Here is a 19073-nt window from a genome sequence, read left to right as displayed (position 1 = left end):
TGTCTTTAGAGTTGGTCACCCAGGGCAGCACGGTGGCCTAGTGGTTAGCACAACCGCCTCACGTGGCTGAGGTCCCAGGTTCGATCCCGGCTCTGGGTCACTGTCCCTGTGGAGTTTGCACATTCTCCCCGTGTCTGCGTGGGTTTCGCCCCCACAACCCAAAAACGTGCAAGCTAGGTGGATTGGCCACGCTAAATTGCCCCTTAATTGGAAAAATGATTGGGTACACTAAATTTAAAAAAAAGAGTTGGTCACTCTTCCTTACCGGTGATAATATCTTTGATTGAGCTTTCCTCAAAGGCTGATTAATGACAGTGACTAGTTAGTTAAGAGGGTGGCTACTCCAGGGTTAAGTGAGTGAGTTAGTTGAGGAGAGTGAGTCTCCTCCAGGGGAGCCACCCTCATTGTTCCATCACCATGACAGGGGGAGGAGGTCAGTGCGTGTTGTTGTTGTAGTGATGACGCATGCCGCCAGGTCACGGGCAGCCAGCGTGCGCGCTCACGGCGGTTGATGTCACCAACATGGCGGCGCTTTGAGCTCCAGAGCCAGTGGGAAGTGGAGAAGCAGCGACAGGAGCCGCGGCCACCCCACCCCACCAGTCAGCCAGCCTGGACCGTCACTTCAGCCCCCGCCTCTCCCTCTCTCGATGTCGGATAACCAGAGCTGGAATTCTTCCTCCGAAGAGGATCTGGACACCGAGTCCGGGCCGCCTGTTGAGCTGTGCGGGATACTGAGCAAGGTGAGCCCGGGCCCCCCAACACCGCCGGGGCCGCAGCTTCTCTCTGCCTACCCCTCACCCCGCCCGTCTGCCTTCATCCCGGGCTGCTCTGGCTGTGCAACCTGCACTCCCCGGGGCTAGCTCAGTCCGAGCTTCCCCCGGCCCGACCCTGCCGAGATTCTGGTCAACTCGTCGGCCGCTTCTCGCCGTCTCCCCGGTAACGGAGAGGCGACAGGCGGAGTTGTTGAGGCCGATTCGCTGACCGGGGGGAGGGAGGCTACCGGAGCCGCTCACAGACTGATTAACACAAACGGGTTGATTTTAGATGGAAAGTTATTAAAAGTGAGAGTCGCCGCAACTCGAGTTTCATTCTTGCTCACAGTAAATCGGTTGCCGCTTTTTTTAAATGGAAAGGGATGTTATGTTTTGACAACCCCGCGCGTTGTTTTGGAACCGGAGTAAAAGTTGTACTCTGTTATATATTGGTCTCTTTAACCCTGAGTGCAAAGTGTGCGTGGACCTGGTGCTGCTGGCTGATGTGTCGGAGCCTTTTTTTTGGTAACTTTACTGTGAACTCGGGTGTGTTCGTGTTGTTGCAACACTGGCGTTAGAGTGAGTAACTCACCCGTCTGCCAGTTGGTGCACTTCTGTGAAACGGCTGCCTGACTTGGATTGCGTTTTCCCGAAGGTTGTGCAATAAATCCGCCCTCGAGGATCGCGGCAACGGGGAATGAAATATTTTGATCCGTTTGAATAGTATAATTCAAAACAGCCCACATCTTGGCGTCTTACTATCTGTTTGTTTTCATGCTTTTTTTTTCAGTGGACCAACTATATCCATGGTTGGCAGGACCGATGGGTGATTTTAAAAACCAATACCTTGAGTTACTACAAATCTGAAGATGAAACGGAGTATGGTTGTCGGGGATCAATCTGTCTGAGCAAGGCTGTCATTACTGTGAGTTCGCCAATATTTTGTTAATATTTTGTATTCTCCTTGGATTGTGCCATCCTATTTTCATTGTACAGTATAGAATAGATTTATTTCACTAACATTTCCTTGGCCATTTGAGTCCTACAGTATACCCCGTAATGTGAAAAACACAAGATTAATAACTATTCATGCTTTATAATATATTGACTTATTTTTGTTAGTTGTATTTTGAGAGCTGATTGGACTGACATGTGGTTGTCGCTATTTGGACAGCAACTGTCAACAGCAATTGTCTTGCCATTCTGCTGTTTGGTGTCGTGCTTTAAACAGCCTATGTTTATTTTAACTTGGATACGAATAGAAAATTAGTATTTTATCAGCAATAACATTATTCTTGTTCCCAGTTGTGTGCTAATTTGGGTCTGACTGTGGAAAAGTAATTATGGTGCTTTTCACAACCTCAACGTCTCAAAGCACTTTCCAACCAGTGAAGTACTTCTGAAGTGTAGTCACCTGTAATATAGCAAGTGTAAGGCAGTGTTGTAATTGGAAACTGGGTATTAACTTAGTTACTTACTCAGTATTAATATTAAGGTGTTGCGCAATTGTTCCTTTTGATAGAATATAATGATTCTAAGCTCTTACTCTTAAAAATCTGGTTGCACAAAGTCAATCAGCGTGATAGAGTCTAGATTCTCTTCCTCCTTGTGGAGAATTGTATGGTACAGTATCACTTGGCTTTTGATGGTGAAGCTGAAGTATGGAACTTGAGAAATTGAGGTTGCTTTCATTCAGTCTATCGTAGCATTTCCACCAAGTCATTTTGAAGTTCAACAGCTCTTCCTTACACATCATTCAAGACATTCTCATATCACTGAGTTAATGTGAAATATTAGTGTAACAACTAATATTGGCTCTGTTTTACTTTTTAAAAAATGTGCCCTATCCTTTCATGGGATGTGGGTGTTGCTGACAAGCCAGCATTTGTTGCCCATCTCTAGACCAGGTAAGGATGGCAGATTTCCTTTCCTGAAGGACATTAGTGAACCAGATGGGTTTTTTACAATAATCAATGATAGTTTCATCAGTTTGTTGTGAATACAGTTCTTGTCGGAGTGGTGAAAGAGAGGCATAGTGGCTGCAAGGGATCCTTCCTTAACACAAGTGTGTGTCGAGTAGACTGACCATGGGGTCAGCAGTATTGATGAGCATTGAACATGGTGATAAAAATGAGCAAACAAACCCAAAATATTTTTCATAATTTCAGAGCAGTGTTTTTTTATAGCTGCAGGAATCTGAAATTGTTTTTTATTTGGTTGGGATATTTAAAGTTTCTGGTATCCGCTTCAGATAATCCTGAAATGGCCTTGCTAACTTGTGCTAATTTGACTGGTTAATTTCCAGTATCTTTACTTGAGCGACAACTTTATATGCAGTTATTTCTGGTGTATCAGTTACATGGTTGTTTACTTTAAAAAAATCAAGTTAATCTGAATGGTTGGAAGTCCTAATTTGACAAGGTATCGCAGCAGAGAAAGTTGTCAACTGGTCCTGCTGCTTTCTTGCCAATCACTCCATGGAGCTGCTCAGATTTCTTCTGTTCAGGGGGGTAATGGAATACAGAAATTTATTTTTACTGGCCTGGAAACTTTTACTTGAAAGATTGTTTGGAAAATTATTACCTGCTCTCAACTGTGAGTGGCTCTCTGAAATTGTAGAAATGGGGCAAGAGTAAATGCTGAAATTGAAGCGGCAATAACAACTTACATTTATGTAGCGCATTTAATGTAAAGTATCCCATTGTAATAAGCAAGAGCAAAAACAATGACAACATCAAGCCACAAAAGCCGGGACAGATGCCTTGATCAAAGATAAATTACTGTGGACGCTGGAATCTGAAACAAAAACAGAGAAAATACAGGGCAATCTCGGCAGGTCTTGACAGCATCTGTGGAGTGAAAAGGGAGCTAAGCTTTGATAAAGAGTCATCCAGATTCGAGAAGTTAGCTCCCTTTTCTCTCCACGGATGCTGTCAGACCTGCTGAGATTGTCCAATGTTTTCTGTTCTTGACCTTCATCAAAGAGGTGGATTTTAAGGCGCATCTTAAAAGAGGAAGGAGCAGTGATTTAGGGAGGGTATTTCGGAGCACGAGGTCCAGACAGCTGAATGCACAGCCACCGATGATGGAACAATTAAAATTGGGATTGTACAAGAGCCAAAATTGAAAGAGATCTCAAAGTTTTGAAGTGTTGGGGAATATAGGATCATAGGTACAGGAGTAGGCTATTCAGCCCCTCAAGCCTGTCCTGCCATTCAGTGAGATCATGGTTGATCTGTGACCTAACTCCAATATTACAATGACAGGGAGATGCAAGGTCATGAAGGGATTTCAAGAATGAGAATTTAAAATTGGGATGTTTCACTGGAAGCCAATAAAAGATGTTATGGAGGTGGAAGGAGAAAATGTTGGTGATGGTGTAGTTATGTAGTTGGAAGCTCATCTTGAATCAAAGACAACCAAGGTTGTTAACAGTCCTACCAGCAGTTTCCAGGGTGGAACTATGGTCAAGGAACAATATTTTGTGGTGGGATCCAAAGACAATGAATTCTGTCTTGTACTACTTGGAGGAAATTTCTGCTCACTCAATATTGGATGTCAAGCAAGCAGTGTGATAAATCAGACAATAAAGTCTCATTGGCATATATGTGAAAACTAATATTTTGTTTTTGGATGATATCACTAAGAGTTAGTTGAGGGTGTCCACGTTCCATGGCAGGACTCCAGAAGTAACAATGCAGGAGTGGAGAGGAAACTCTTGAAGGACACACTCAAAACCTCCTTGAAAATGTGCCACATGCCCAATAACATCTGAGAATCTGGCTAGGAGCTCAACATGAGCTTCATCAAAAGTAAGCTGAAGCCAAGTGGCTACAGCGAAAGGAGCTGCTCTTGCTCATGTCGTATTTGCTTTGCCTTTGGCCCTTGTTCCGTACTGTAGCTAATTACTTATTTCAAAGGGTACTTTTTAGCTTTCACTATTCTTTTTTGTCTGCTGTGTATGTTGTATATGTTTCCTTGGCCCAGAAAAATACTTTTCACTGTACTTCGGTACATGTGACAATAAATCAAATCAAACATGACAAACTGGGAGCCCCACCCACCTCTTCCAACCACTGTCTGCCCCACCTGTGACAGAGACGAGGTTGCGCATTGGGCTCCTCAGTCATCTGAGAACTTATTTTTAATGTGGAAGCAAGTCATCCTCAACTTTGAGGGACTGCCTAAAAAAGACTAAAAAGCAGTTCCTCAGATGAGACATTATTTACTGTTGCAGTGGTTTAGCCTCAATATATGCTGCAGAGCATTACTATAGGCCGGTAACTATAGGCCGGTGAGCCTAACGTCTGTGGTGGGTAAGGTCTTGGAGAGGATTATAAAAGATACGATTTATAATCATCTAGATAGGAATAATATGATTAGGGATAGTCAGCATGGTTTTGTGAAGGGTAGGTCATGCCTCACAAACCTTATCGAGTTCTTTGAGAAGGTGACTGAACAGGTAGACGAGGGTAGAGCAGTTGATGTGGTGTATATGGATTTCAGTAAAGCGTTTGATAAGGTGCCCCACGGTCGGCTATTGCAGAAAATACGGAGGCTGGGGATTGAGGGTGATTTAGAGATGTGGATCAGAAATTGGCTAGTTGAAAGAAGACAGAGAGTGGTAGTTGATGGGAAATGTTCAGAATGGAGTTCAGTTACGAGTGGCGTACCACAAGGATCAGTTCTGGGGCCGTTGCTGTTTGTCATTTTTATAAATGACCTAGAGGAGGGCGCAGAAGGATGGGTGAGTAAATTTGCAGACGACACTGAAGTCGGTGGAGTTGTAGACAGTGTGGAAGGATGTTGCAGGTTACAGAGTGACATAGATAAGCTGCAGAGCTGGGCTGAGAGGTGGCAAATGGAGTTTAATGTGGAGAAGTGTGAGGTGATTCACTTTGGAAAGAATAACAGGAATGCGGAATATTTGGCTAATGGTAAAATTCTTGGTAGTGTGGATGAGCAGAGGGATCTCGGTGTCCATGTACATAGATCCCTGAAAGTTGCCACCCAGGTTGATAGGGTTGTGAAGAAGGCCTATGGTGTGTTGGCCTTTATTGGTAGAGGGATTGAGTTCCGGAGCCATGAGGTCATGTTGCAGTTGTACAAAACTCTAGTACGGCCGCATTTGGAGTATTGCGTACAGTTCTGGTCGCCTCATTATAGGAAGGACGTGGAAGCCTTGGAACGGGTGCAGAGGAGATTTACCAGGATGTTGCCTGGTATGGAGGGAAAATCTTATGCGGAAAGGCTGATGGACTTGAGGTTGTTTTCGTTAGAGAGAAGAAGGTTAAGAGGTGACTTAATAGAGGCATACAAAATGATCAGAGGGTTAGATAGGGTGGACAGCGAGAGCCTTCTCCCGCGGATGGAGGTGGCTAGCACGAGGGGACATAGCCTTAAATTGAGGGGTAATAGATATAGGACAGAGGTCAGAGGTGGGTTTTTTACGCAAAGAGTGGTGAGGCCGTGGAATGCCCTACCTGCAACAGTAGTGAACTCGCCAACATTGAGGGCATTTAAAAGTTTATTGGATAAGCATATGGATGATAAGGGCATAGTGTAGGTTAGATGGCCTTTAGTTTTTTTTTCCATGTCGGTGCAACATCGAGGGCCGAAGGGCCTGTACTGCGCTGTATCGTTCTATGTTCTATGTTCTATACTTAGCATGCTTAACTAAAGCCGTAGAATTGTGTACGTAACATTTAAGTCTGTACAAACTGTGGGTAGCAATAGAGATATTTAATTAAAAGTGTGTAGTTTTCCAATTGGGTTAAAATGCTGTTCACTTCAATCAATTTTATTTTCAAACTCAGTAAATTGTACTAGTGAATATGAGCATTCCAATGACCATTTATGTGAGCCCTGATTGAGTATCCTGATGTTCTTTTCAGTAAGGAGTGGCAAGGGAGTCAAATTTAGTTGCATTTTCCTGAAAAGATCATTGATTAGTGATCTGGAGATAACCAGTTCTTCCTCTTTGCTGCCCACCCCAGCCTGAGGGCACGAAGATAACTTTGAAAACCTTGAATAATGCTAAGATTACTGGACTCTGTGTAAGCATCAATTAAATAGAGGACCTTGGGTGTGGTTGTTCTGGTTCACACTCTGTTTTTACATGAAAGAGCTGAATATGTAAAGAGGGGTATAATATTTGTTCTCCATGAAAATCAAATCTTGGCTGAATACATTATGTAGTTTGTTTGGGAAGGGTGGATATGTTCAAGTATGTTATTTATATTAAAATCAGCAAACCTTCAATATGTTCTGTTTTATACAACATCAGCAATAAAGCAAATATAAATTGTTAAACAATAGAATACGCTTCTGAGGCACCAGAGCACTGTGGATACCTTTAAACGCTATCCCACAATAAGTTGCCACCATTGGCAAGAATGAGAATTCAAGTGAATACTTGACTGATCTAGATAGGTGAACAGTTGTATCACATATTTGGAGCTGATCAGCAGGTGCATTCGTCATCCTTATACTTTGACCTATTTATGTAATGGATTATGTAGTGTTATCTCCAGCATTCCGATAATGCAAAATGGGTGGGTGGCGTTTTCATTTTGACAATTTCAACTGTAAGAAGGCAGCAATAGTATTTGGTAAATTGTGCCCTTTCAAATTGGGATTGCATCTGGGAAGGTAAGAATATTGTCCAGTTTTGGGTGCCCTTATTCAGAAGGATGTCAAGGTTATGGGGAGGATACAGAAGAGATTCACTCAGTTGAGAACCGGTTTGAGAGGTTTTAGTTATGAGGAGATTTTTTTCCCCCATTTAGAACAAAAAAGGTTGAGTTTCGATAAAGATGTTCAGAATTAGAGGGTTTTTGGTGACATGCACAGGGAAAACAATTTTGCCATTTGCTGACTGGATATGGCATCACAGGAAGGAAGTTGGGAAAGTTTTCTAAGCAGAATGGTGTTGGAGCACAGAATGTTGTACCAAAGATAGCAGTGGAAACAGAGTCATATATTTAAAAGGGAACTTGAGTAGATAGTTGAAATGATTTTGGGGTCATGGGACTGAGTTGAAAGCCCTTTCAGAGAGTCAGCAAAGGTCTGATGGGTCAGCCTCCGACAATGTGAAATAGCTTGCATGAAAGAATATTTTGAATGATATAACAGTTGATTAATAGTTGGATGGGTGTGAACAGTTCCTGAGGTCATGAGTATTGCCAATGGTATGTGCAGTTTCATAATTTTGGTCTAATAGACAGCAAAATGACACTAAATGTACCTGGTGTTACTAGATTTATGTGCTGTATCTGTTCCATAGCTGAAGTTGGTATCAGCTCCTATATGGAGGAGAGTTCAACTAACTTTAGATCCACTTATTTTATATTTTATACATTGATACACTTAATATTTTGGTAAGTTTTCTTTTCCTGGGCTGAATAAGTTGCTGCTATTGAAAATTTGCCACACAGACGACGAGGGCGGGAAATACATTGCAACCCGGTTTGTGTTTCACGGCAGCGGGAGGTGGCCCACCATTGGCTGGTGGTGGGATCTTCTGGGCCTGCCACTATTGACGTTTCCCGTCGAATGCACCCCTCGCTGTCATGAAACCTGCAGAAGATCCCACTGGCATGAACCTAGTTTCCACTAGGTACTCCCTGTCATGATCAAATGGAGAGTAAAACCCACTGACCTGCTCCCCTGAGCCTACCAAGCATTATGTTGTGTCATTTTTCCAATTTCCTGAACATCTATCCTCAGTGCGACTACTAATTATGAAATACATTTTTTGTGGTGAACTTGGATAGTGCTATGCTCCGGCATTTTGCCCACAAGAAAATTGATCAAATGATGTTTTAAAACTGCATCTCTGTTTTGATCTGTGATCCGAAAGCTGACGGGATCATATTTCAAGTAATAATTACGCAGATTGGCGAAGATTATTCCAAAATCAGTTTAACGTGCAAACCGTGAGCTGAGGTTTTAAAAAAACCTGAGACCGAGCTATAAAAGCAGCAAGTTTCCAGAATAAACTCCTAGTTTTCAGTGAGTTACCTAATTTCAGTTTGGGCAGCAGGAGAACACTACAGTTGGCTTCAACCGTCTGTTCAGAGGGGCAAATTTCAGTGTGTCGAACCTTGACTTGACCTCTTGCTGAGGTTTTTATGTATGGGCATTGAGTGAGAGGATTAATGTTTGCCATAATGTCACATACAACCTTGTAGTCCACCTATACTCACTTTTAGTTCTGCACGTTTATTGCTCATTTGCCAAGCTATGCAGGGTGACTGCATGGAAACTGTATGAAAGCAAGGAATCACCATTATAAGGCGGTTGAACTGTCTGCATTTTAGAATGCTCACTTGATAGTACACACCTTTTCAGCTGTTTTATTTTTTTATCTCTTAAATATCGTATTTCTGACTCATTTTTGTAGAATAGACCAGGAGCTTTACTTCTAAGCTGGTTTATGAGATTCAGTTACTGCATTAGGAATTACTTCACCAATCTTATATGTTTGGTACTTGCTTTGAATATGATATGAATTTCTGTAGTTTTAAAAAATAAATTTAGAGTACCCATTTCTATTTAGGACAATCCTCTTATCCGGCACATCTTTGAGTTGTGGGGGTGAGACCCACGCAAACACGGAGAATGTGCAAACTCCACACTGACAGTGACCTGGGGCCGGGATCAAACCTGGGTCCTCAGCACTGAGACAGTAGTGCTAGCCACTGTGCCGCCCCCATGATTTCTGTAGTTAATGGCACATCTTCACAATAAAACTCTAATGAGGCAATTCATAAACACTTCTAACACCTGTATGCTAGTCTTTAAGAACATGCTATGTAAATGCAAGCTGGTTCCTTCTTTCATAGCTCAAAATGTTCTTTTGATATAGTTTATTTTACTGAGATGCTGAAGTGATTAGAAAAATCTAACCACACTTTTTTCATAGTTCAGTTGGAGAGAATGAAAATAATTGACCTACCATAATGGTTTACTGACAAACCCATGACCCCTTGTGATGTTTTACTTGGTGCAGTAAGATGGTCAGCTGACTAAAAGGCCAATTTCAGTTGAAAAATAGTGCAGTATTGCATATTTATGCTGATGAGAAATTTGTCATATCTGATTTTTACCATGGGGCAGAACTTTCACCAGCCAACACTTTACAGCTAATTCTGGATTCAATGCTCCTTGGTCAAGCCACCAACTTTTATCCTCTTCATTTGGGAAATTAATCCTTTCAAAATCTTTAAAGATTTGAAGGAAGCATATATCCTGGGCCATGGATCACAAACACAGTTCAAGAAGTTTTCTGCATTTAAAGTTCACGCACTCAACAAGTAGTTATTCAACAAATTATGATACTGACTGACTGATACCAGTTCTGGTGAAAGAAAGATCACGGACCTGAAATTTTAACTTGTGTTTCTCTCTGCATAGATTCTGCAAGACCTACTGAGTATATCCAAAGTTCTTTGTTCTTCATTGTTATCCTTTCTCGATTTTTAGTTTTCTTTCATGTTGTATATTTAGGACACTGCATGTTGTATGCAGCACCACCAATAATAAAAAAGCACACCTGTTTTACTTCAGCTTTTACCAGTCTGTCTTCTGTTTTATTGTTTAGTTTTTATTGTTTGTTCTTGTGCAACTTTCCATTAATGTTTGGACACTATTTAAAAAAAAAGAAGATTGCTTCATTTTTTTTTGTTTATTCTAAAATAGTGGAACAAATGACCCTAAGGATAAAAGATATGGAGGCAGGAAAACTGAGGTCAGGGCAAATGGTGTTCGATATGATGAGGGTGATTACTGAGAGGGAGTAAAATAAAAGCATTGTTTAATGCTGAGTGTTATAGGCAGGAACAAGGAGATGAAATACCTAAGTACTATAGAAAAAAACAGTTTTAAAAAGTAGAAGCGACATTCACTGTTCTTAAAGCGAAGAGAAAAGCAGATTGTCAAGTTTGCACTTAAAAAGGAATTGTAATTTGGGCATCTGTCATTAAGGCGCACAACTCAATAGTTTCTGCATCTCTTGCTGGATGTGTGTGTAGCCTCAGTATATCTTCCTAAATACAAATTGTAGCAAAACATGATCAACACAAAGGGTTTGGAGATTGAGGCTTGGCATTTGAGTAAATTTCCTTAATCTTGGTATCCTGGGGTGGTGGTAGGTTTTGGGTGATACTCTTGACATTTATCCCATCTTTAGTACACACTCCCATTTGTAAGTCTCCACTTTTATCTGCTAATGTGGCAAAGCCAGGAACTACTATAAGTTATTGAATAAGGCCTTCTTGAACACCCAGACTTTGTAAAATAGCAGGGTAAACAATCCCATCAGGCTATAGTTTATTTTCGAGAAAAGGGGATGTTGAATTGATGGGTATAGTTTTTGCTATTCAAACACTCTTTTTGGAATTTACCTTTTAATTAAAATAGCATTGTTGCACTAACTGAATTTTATTGGCCATTTGTGCAGTTTGTCATCTAAGAAAGCCGACTGGTCTTGGCAATAATCTTTTGGCTACTTTCAATATTAATTTACAATCATTATGTTAATATGCAGGTTGCTACTTCAAACGTAAGCTATTTTTTTGAAGCAGACACTTCTATTGGAATACTAACTTTGAAATTTTTATTTATATGTGTAGTGGATTCACATCCTGATGTTTATATTTGGGCTGAAACAGGTTGGACCAGTTCTTGCATTTAAAGAATGGAACTTTGGTTGAGGTTCATGTTGCATACGGCATGGAGTGGACTGAATCATGGTGAACTACTGGTCTTTTTGGGGGGGGTGTTAGGGTTAGTACCAATTTATCTTTAAGTAGCAAGATTTGAAATTTCATTGACCAGAGTTTTCCAGCTGTTTTGAGGAAATCTGATTTGATTGTCTCACGTTTCCTGTTGCATGTATTTTGTCATGTGTGAGGGACCAACAGTGTTGTATTTTGTGCCAGATTAAGTGCTTGAAAATTGAAGTCAGCTGGTGGGAGACTTGAACTTTGAAATATTTGATCTCATGCATGCACATGGTGTTGGTCTATAGCAATATATTTATTTAGAAACTGATGGTATACATTTTGTTAGTGTCGACTGTATTTCAGGATGTTATGCTGATCACTCGGACTCCTAACTAACTTAAACAGAAACTAGGGGGAATATTAAAATACAGATGAAATCTCCTGAAGTTCAGGTGGCTCCAAGACGATATGTCTGATGGTGGAAGCTTGGAATTGAGTCAAAGCTCTGTGGTAAACTTAGCTAATCAATATTTGTACCAGGCGTGTTCATAGTACTAAAGGGTACTGCTGATTGACTATCTAATTCAAATGGAACAATAGAGTATGATCTGTCACTAGGTGCTGGAGTTGTTTCTACTGCACTGCAAACCAGTACCAGAGGCATGACAATCCCGTCTGGTAATGTACAAGGGAACTCAATTTGCATTAGTAAACTTCTGTATTTTCTACTGGTCAAACTTCCAATGTCGATGTGCATCTTGATTGTTCCCATGTTTTGGCTCTTGCCAACCTCCACTTAAGATCTTTGGTCTTGGATAAGTGGGGCTTGCACATCATGTCAAGCAAATAGAAATTCTGTACATGAAGATTCCTCAGTTGCTTGACTTGGAGATTTATTCTGAGGAACCAACTACCATTTTTAATCAGATACAAAAAGAAACTGCAGGACCATGATTTAACACAGGCTCGTAACAATTAAGTTGTTAAAAGTAAACAGTTAATTTGGCCTAGTCTTTGCTGAATTGTAGATTAAATTATGCAACCTACTGATTTTGTTTAGTCTCCACAGCATCACTGGTGTTTGCCATTTCATTTCATTTTCATTGAATTTTGACTGTTGAATAATATATATATTTTAAAATATTTTTATTCTCCTTTTTCACATTTTCTCCCGAATTTACCCCCACCAACAACAAACAATAATCACCAACAAATATGTCAAACTCCATAACAATAACAACGATCCCATACTCCCACCAACCTCCAAACATCAGCCCGCATGTAAACATAAACAAATGACAAAAAGGAATCAGGGATTACCCATAGTCATCTTTAATATACACAGCCCCATTCTCCCCCCCCCCCCCCCCCCAACTAATTTTCGATGTTATCCAGTTCTTGAAAGTGCTTAATAAATAGTGCCCATGACTTGCAGAACCCCTCTGAGCTTCCCCTCAGTTCGAACTTAACCTTCTCAAGGGTCAAGTATTCCAACAGGTCCCCCCGCCACGCCAGGGCACAGGGTGGAGAAGCTGCTCTCCATCCCAGCAAGGTCCGCCTTCGGGCAATCAACGAGGCGAAGGCTATGATATCTGCCTCCGCACCCGTTTCCAACCCTGGCTGGTCCGACACCCCAAATATGGCCTCCCGGGGACCCGGGTCTAGTTTCACGCATACCACCTTGGAAATTACCCTAAACGCCTCCTTCCAGTACTCCTCCCCACACACACACACACACACACATATACACACACACACACACACATATACACACACACACACACACACACACACACACACACACACACACACACACACACACACACACACACACACACACACACACACACACACACGTCTTCTACTCCTTCAAAAAATCGGTTCATCCTCACCCTCGTGAGGTACGCTCTATATACCGCCTTCAGCTGTATCAGCCCCAACCTCGCACATGAGGTGGAGGCATTCACTCTCCGGAGCACCTCACACCAGACCCCCCCCCCCCCCCCCCCCCCCCCCCCCCTCTCTATAACCTCTCCCAACTCTTCCTTCCACTTTGCTTTGATCCCTTCCAGTGGTGCCTTATCCTTTTCCAAAATAGCTCTGTACACCGCTGACACTGCCCCCTTCTCCAGTCCCCTTGTCTCAATGTGGAAGCTGGTTCCTCCGGGAAGCTCTGTATAGCAGCAAGTCGTCGGCATATAACGACACCCTATGCTCTATCCCCCCCTCCCGCACTATTCCTTTCCATGCTCCCGAAATTCTTAATGCGATGGCCAACGGCTCAATTGCAAGTGCAAACAGCAGGGGGGGACATAGGACATCCCTGCCTTGTCCCACGGTGGAGAGAAAAGTATCTCGAACTGATATTGTTCGGAGAAGGTGGCAGGGCCGGATGGGTTCGGTGGAATATTATTTAAAAATGTGCGGACACTCACCTTTGGAACTGTCTGGAACTAAATTGCAGGAGGGATGAATTATTATATCTGGGACATTGGGACTAGTTTTGGGTATGTGTGGCTTGTTGGGGGCAGTTGACATTCAGTTGAATGTGGGTGGAACCAAATATCCTTGCTGGAAGAGCAATTTCTCAAGCAGATTACTTTAATGGCTGAAAGTGGCCTCCCAGTCTGAAAAGTATGAAATAATCTAAAGCAAGTAATGTTGCCAAACAAAAGGGAAGTTTTGAGAGATGCAGTACGTTGTAAATAAAATGTTGAACAAGAACCGCAAATTGCTATGGAGGAGTATGATGTGGCATCACAAAAGCTGCATCTTGGGCGAAGGGAACCAGAGGTCCATTCATGAATACAAAATATTGAGGGCTAGATTTGGGAAGAAAAAAGTGGTCATGTTAACCAACTTCAATTACAGCATGAAAATATAAGGATGATGTATGATACAAGCCCTAAATCAATTGGGCTGAAGTTGAGAACCAAATGGTATGGTTACTTCATTGGGAGTTATAGATTGTTCACCTGTTATTGTGGGGGTCAAAAGTTGAAAAGGGATGTAGACATTTGTATGAATAGGGTATAATAGCCACGTAGTTACCAAAAGAAAAATTGGACCAATAATGTAAGCAATACAGAAAGGAAGGAGTTTCTACGGTGTGTTCTACATGAATATGTCTCATGTAAGAGAAGAGGGAGTGCTGGATTCAGCTGTCAGATGACTTGGGGCAAGTGGTAATGTTAGTGGTAGCATGTCGGGAAGGGTATCTTCAACATTATATTGTATAAACAGGAGATGATTGGTGCACAGTCCAGACATTTCTATTGAAAGAACAGGTAGTGAATCAAAAGCTGGCGTTCATGGCTGAACAGCGAAACTAATAAGACATTGAGGAATATGACAAATCTGATGCATAATAATATAAAAGAAAATCCAAGCAATTGCAAAGACAAAGATTGACGGTAAAATAAACAGTTAGTGTCCTAAGGTTAATAATCTTTATTGTCACAAGTAGGCTTATGATAACAACTGCAATGAAGTTACCGTGTAAAGCCCCTAGTCACCATATTCGGCGCTTGTTTGGGTACACAGAGGGAGAATTCAGAATGTCTAATTCACCTAACAGCATGTCTTTGGTACTTGTGGGAGGAAACCGGAGCACCCGGAGGAAACCCTGCAGACACAGGGAGAACATGCAGACTCTGCACAGACAGTGACCCAAACCAGGAATCGAACCTGGAACCCTGGCGCTGTGAAGCAACAGTGCTAACCACTGTGCTACCATGCAGTTAGGTGGAGTTACGGGGGTTGGGCCTGGGTGTTGTGCCCTTTCGGTGGGTCAGTGCAGACTCGATGGGCCAAACGACGATCTCCTGCACTGCAGGGATTCTATGATTCTATTAGTAATAGTCTAGGGTTTTACAAGCGCCAAGTTTTAAAAAAAAAAGTCAGGCAGATTAGAGATGTAAAAGATAAGCTTATGGAGAATGAAAGAAGAGATTCTAAATGAGTGCTATACCATGTGGAATTTGATAAATGATTCTGGTAATATAAATCAGAGTGCATAAGGAGATGCAGGAGCTAAATAGAATAATCATGAATAAGAAAGTAATTCCAAAAATGAAATGGTGAAATTATAAATGATGGGTTCTACGGCATGCATTAGGCTAAATGGAGCCATGAAGCAAATAGCAGAGATTCTGAACACAAACTAGTGGTCAAAATAAAATCAATTAAATAATCAACAAACTTGCATGTAAAAAAACACTAAAATACAGGGAAAAAATTCTGACGTGCTTTGTAGAGGTGTATGTTTAAACAAAGGAAGAGCGATGATGATCCAAAGTTTGGTCAAAGAGATGGGCTTTAAAAAGGTGGAGAGGTAGAAGTTTTGGTGGCATTCCAAAGCATGGGGCTTAGGTGGATTGAGGCAGGGTCATCAATGGCGGAAGCATTGGGGTAGATGCATTCAGCCATAATTGAAGGAAGTTTGGGAAGCAGGTAGCTCTAATACATTGGGCAGCACGGTAGCATTGTGGATAGCACAATCGCTTCACAGCTCCAGGGTCCCAGGTTCGATTCCGGCTTGGGTCGTTGTCTGTGTGGAGTCTGCACATCCTCCCCGTGTGTGCGTGGGTTTCCTCCGGGTGCTCCGGTTTCCTCCCACAGTCCAAAGATGTGCAGGTTAGGTGGATTGGCCATGATAAATTGCCCTTAGTGTCCAAAATTGCCCTTAGTGTTGGGTGGGGTTGCTGGGTTATGGGGATAGGGTGGAGGTGTTGACCTTGGGTAGGGTGCTCTTTCCAAGAGCCGGTGCAGACTCGATGGGCTGAATGGCCTCCTTCTGAACTGTAAATTCCATGTAAATTGCAGAGAAAGGGAAAGAAAAGCCATGAAGAGGTTTAAACACAAGAATGAGAATTTTAAATGAAGCTATGGGGCCAGCAGATAATGTAGGTCACCAATGACAGGGTGATGGGTAAACGGGTGGGATGGAGGCAGAATAAATTTGGAGGAGCTCGAGTAAATACAGGGTTGATGGAAGGCCAACCAGGAAAAGGTTGGAACTGTTTCGCCTGGAACTGATGTTGGCTTGGATGAGGATTTCGGTTTTGTTGACTTCTTCTCTCTTATTCTTTTCATTTCTGTATCTGAATTCACTTGTTGTTTGGGCACACTTCTAGTTGATAGACAACTGAGCAGGAGGATTAAGTCACCTAATCAAAGCTTCGTTTGGCAGATACTTGAGGTTGATGTTAGCAGTGCTGACACCACATGTACTGCAGTGGTCCAAGAAGGTAAGCTCACCCTCTTGAGTAAAATTAGGGACGGGAAATAAATGCTGGCCAAGCCATCAATGCCCATATTCTGTGAACGAATTGAAAAAAAAAGAAATTTTTAAGGAAGTTTCTCCTATATTGTATTTGATTGTCGTGGAGTATCAACGCTCTTAAGTGATCAGTGGGACTACACATGGAAAATTGAGGAAACTAATTTGGGCTGAATGACCCCTTTCTGGACGGTGATGATTAATTCCAGAATTTTATTGTAAATCTGGTACCTAACTGCTGTCAAAGAACTTAATGTACCTGGCTGAGGATGGAAGTAAATAAAATCAGGCTCTCATGTTGGAATGAAAGGCAATATTATGTCTCTACAGGGAGTCTCATGAAAGGTATTTGATATGGTGCAAACAACGTGACAGGTTACAGCAAGCATGATCTTGAATGATCTCTAATTGAGCTGAAAAATAACATTGGCAAACCTAGTAAACTTACTGAGAGTTTTAACTTCTGCTTAATTTTCATGTAATATGTATTTAGTCAAAGTCACTACAGCCTATTTATAGGTATTTGTAAGGATAACTACCTGCTATTTAAATTGTTTTTTGAAAAAAGAAAATGGAGGCACAGCTCCTTTTAAACAGTAAAATCAAACCAGCCTAAATTGAAAACCAGCACAGACCTGTGACCTTCATTTGTTGGACTTTCAAATTCAGTCCCCACAGTTTGTTCAAATTTATGAAAAAAATTCACCAATGAATTAAAAAAAAAATATGTAAGTGATTCAACACAAAGTTGGAATTGGCAAAAATAGTGTGAAAATCAGGCAGGTGGCTCATGCAAAGCCACTCCTCTCTAGTTTGGGGAGGGAAGATTCAAGAGTTGGCTTGCTTGATAAACCACACGTCTACATGCTATATCTTGTGTAAATTCATCCTGTATTTGGATTTATACGAAAACTGAGATACATTTCGACAAATCCGTGTGATTTGTTAAACTTTATTTATGCAAAAGCACGAAAGTTTCAATCTCTCCCTTTCTCCAAACTGCAGTTAATATTTATTTCCATGACCGAGTTTGGAAATGGGTTCATAAGGGTATTTTCTAATATTTGTTATTTTAGTAATCTTTCATAGGCTGAGTTGCAGTTGGGCACTTGACTGATTCTTTCGCTTGAGCATACGGCAAATGATCGTGTGAAGAGGCAAATTCATCTTCTCTGAACTGTGGTGCGTGACAAACCCTGTACGGATGAGTTGGGACCTGAACCTGACTACAGCTCCGCTCTCAACACCATAATCCCAGCAAAACTCATATCAAAGTTCCAAAACCTAGGACTTGGCTCCTCACTCTGCAAATGGATCCTCGATTTTCTGACCCACAGGCCACAATCAGTAAGAATAAACAACAACACCTCCTCCACAATAGTCCTCCATACCGGAGCCCCGCAAGACTGCATACTTAGCCACTGACTCTACTCCCTGTACACACACACGACTGCGTGGCAAAATTTGGTTCCAATCCATCTACAAGTTTCCGGACGACACGACCATAGTGGCCCAGATCTCGAATAATGACGAGTCAGAATACAAGAGGGAGATAGATAACCGAGCGGAGTGGTGCAGCGCCAACAATCTATCCCTCAAAGCCAGCAAAACTAAAGAGATATTCATTGACTTCAGGAAGCAAAGTACTGTACACACCCCTGTCAGCATCAACGGGGCCGAGTTGGAGATGGTTAGTAGCTTCAAATTCCATGGGATACACATGATCAAAAATCTGTCCTGGTCCACCCCACGTCGACGCTACCACCAAGAAAGCACAACAACACCTATACTCCCTGAGGAAACTAAGGAAATTCAGCATGTGCACATTAACTCATGCCAACTTTTACACGACCGCCATAAAAAGCATCCTATCTTGCTGCATCACAGCCTGGCATGGCAACTACTCGGCCTAAGACTGCAAGAAACTTCATAGAGGTGTGAACACAGCCCAGTCCATCACACGAACCTGCCTCCCATCCATTGACTCCATCTACACCTCCCGCTGCCTGGGGAAAGCAGGCATCATAATCAAAGACCCCTCCCACTGGCTGACTCACTCTTCCAACTTCTTCCATCAGGCAGGAGGTACAAAAGTCTGAGAACACACACGAACAGACTCAAAGAATTCTTCCCCACTGTTATCGGACTCCTAAATGACCTCTTATGGACTGACCTGATTAACATTACACCCCTGTATGCTTCACCCGATGCTGGTGTTTATGTAGTTACATTGTGTACCTTGTGCTGCTCTATTATGTATTTTCTTTTATTTTCATGTACTTGGTGATCTGTTGAGCTGCTCGCAGAAAATAC

The 19073-nt window shown here is 42.0% G+C and overlaps 1 protein-coding gene across 6 annotated transcripts in view; it reads left to right on the top strand.

Moving 5' to 3' along the window:
* The first annotated feature begins 484 nt into the window (after positions 1 to 484).
* The window catches only part of LOC119970604 (ceramide transfer protein), a 179923-nt gene continuing 161334 nt past the window's right edge, over positions 485 to 19073 (top strand). For 2 of the 6 annotated variants that reach the window (XM_038805497.1, XM_038805500.1), the window contains exons 1-2: positions 486 to 740; positions 1543 to 1677. In XM_038805497.1, coding sequence (XP_038661425.1) covers positions 648 to 740; positions 1543 to 1677 — 228 coding nt within the window. In that variant the 5' untranslated portion in view covers positions 486 to 647. Of the gene's footprint in view, positions 741 to 1542; positions 1678 to 19073 lie in introns of all 6 variants that reach the window. The other 4 variants (XM_038805495.1, XM_038805492.1, XM_038805494.1 and 1 more) reach the window with 3 other exon arrangements.

This window comes from Scyliorhinus canicula, chromosome 8, assembly GCF_902713615.1.
Source record: "Scyliorhinus canicula chromosome 8, sScyCan1.1, whole genome shotgun sequence".
Classification (NCBI taxonomy): Eukaryota; Metazoa; Chordata; class Chondrichthyes; order Carcharhiniformes; family Scyliorhinidae; genus Scyliorhinus; species Scyliorhinus canicula.
This window is presented reverse-complemented; position numbering and strand designations above follow the sequence as displayed.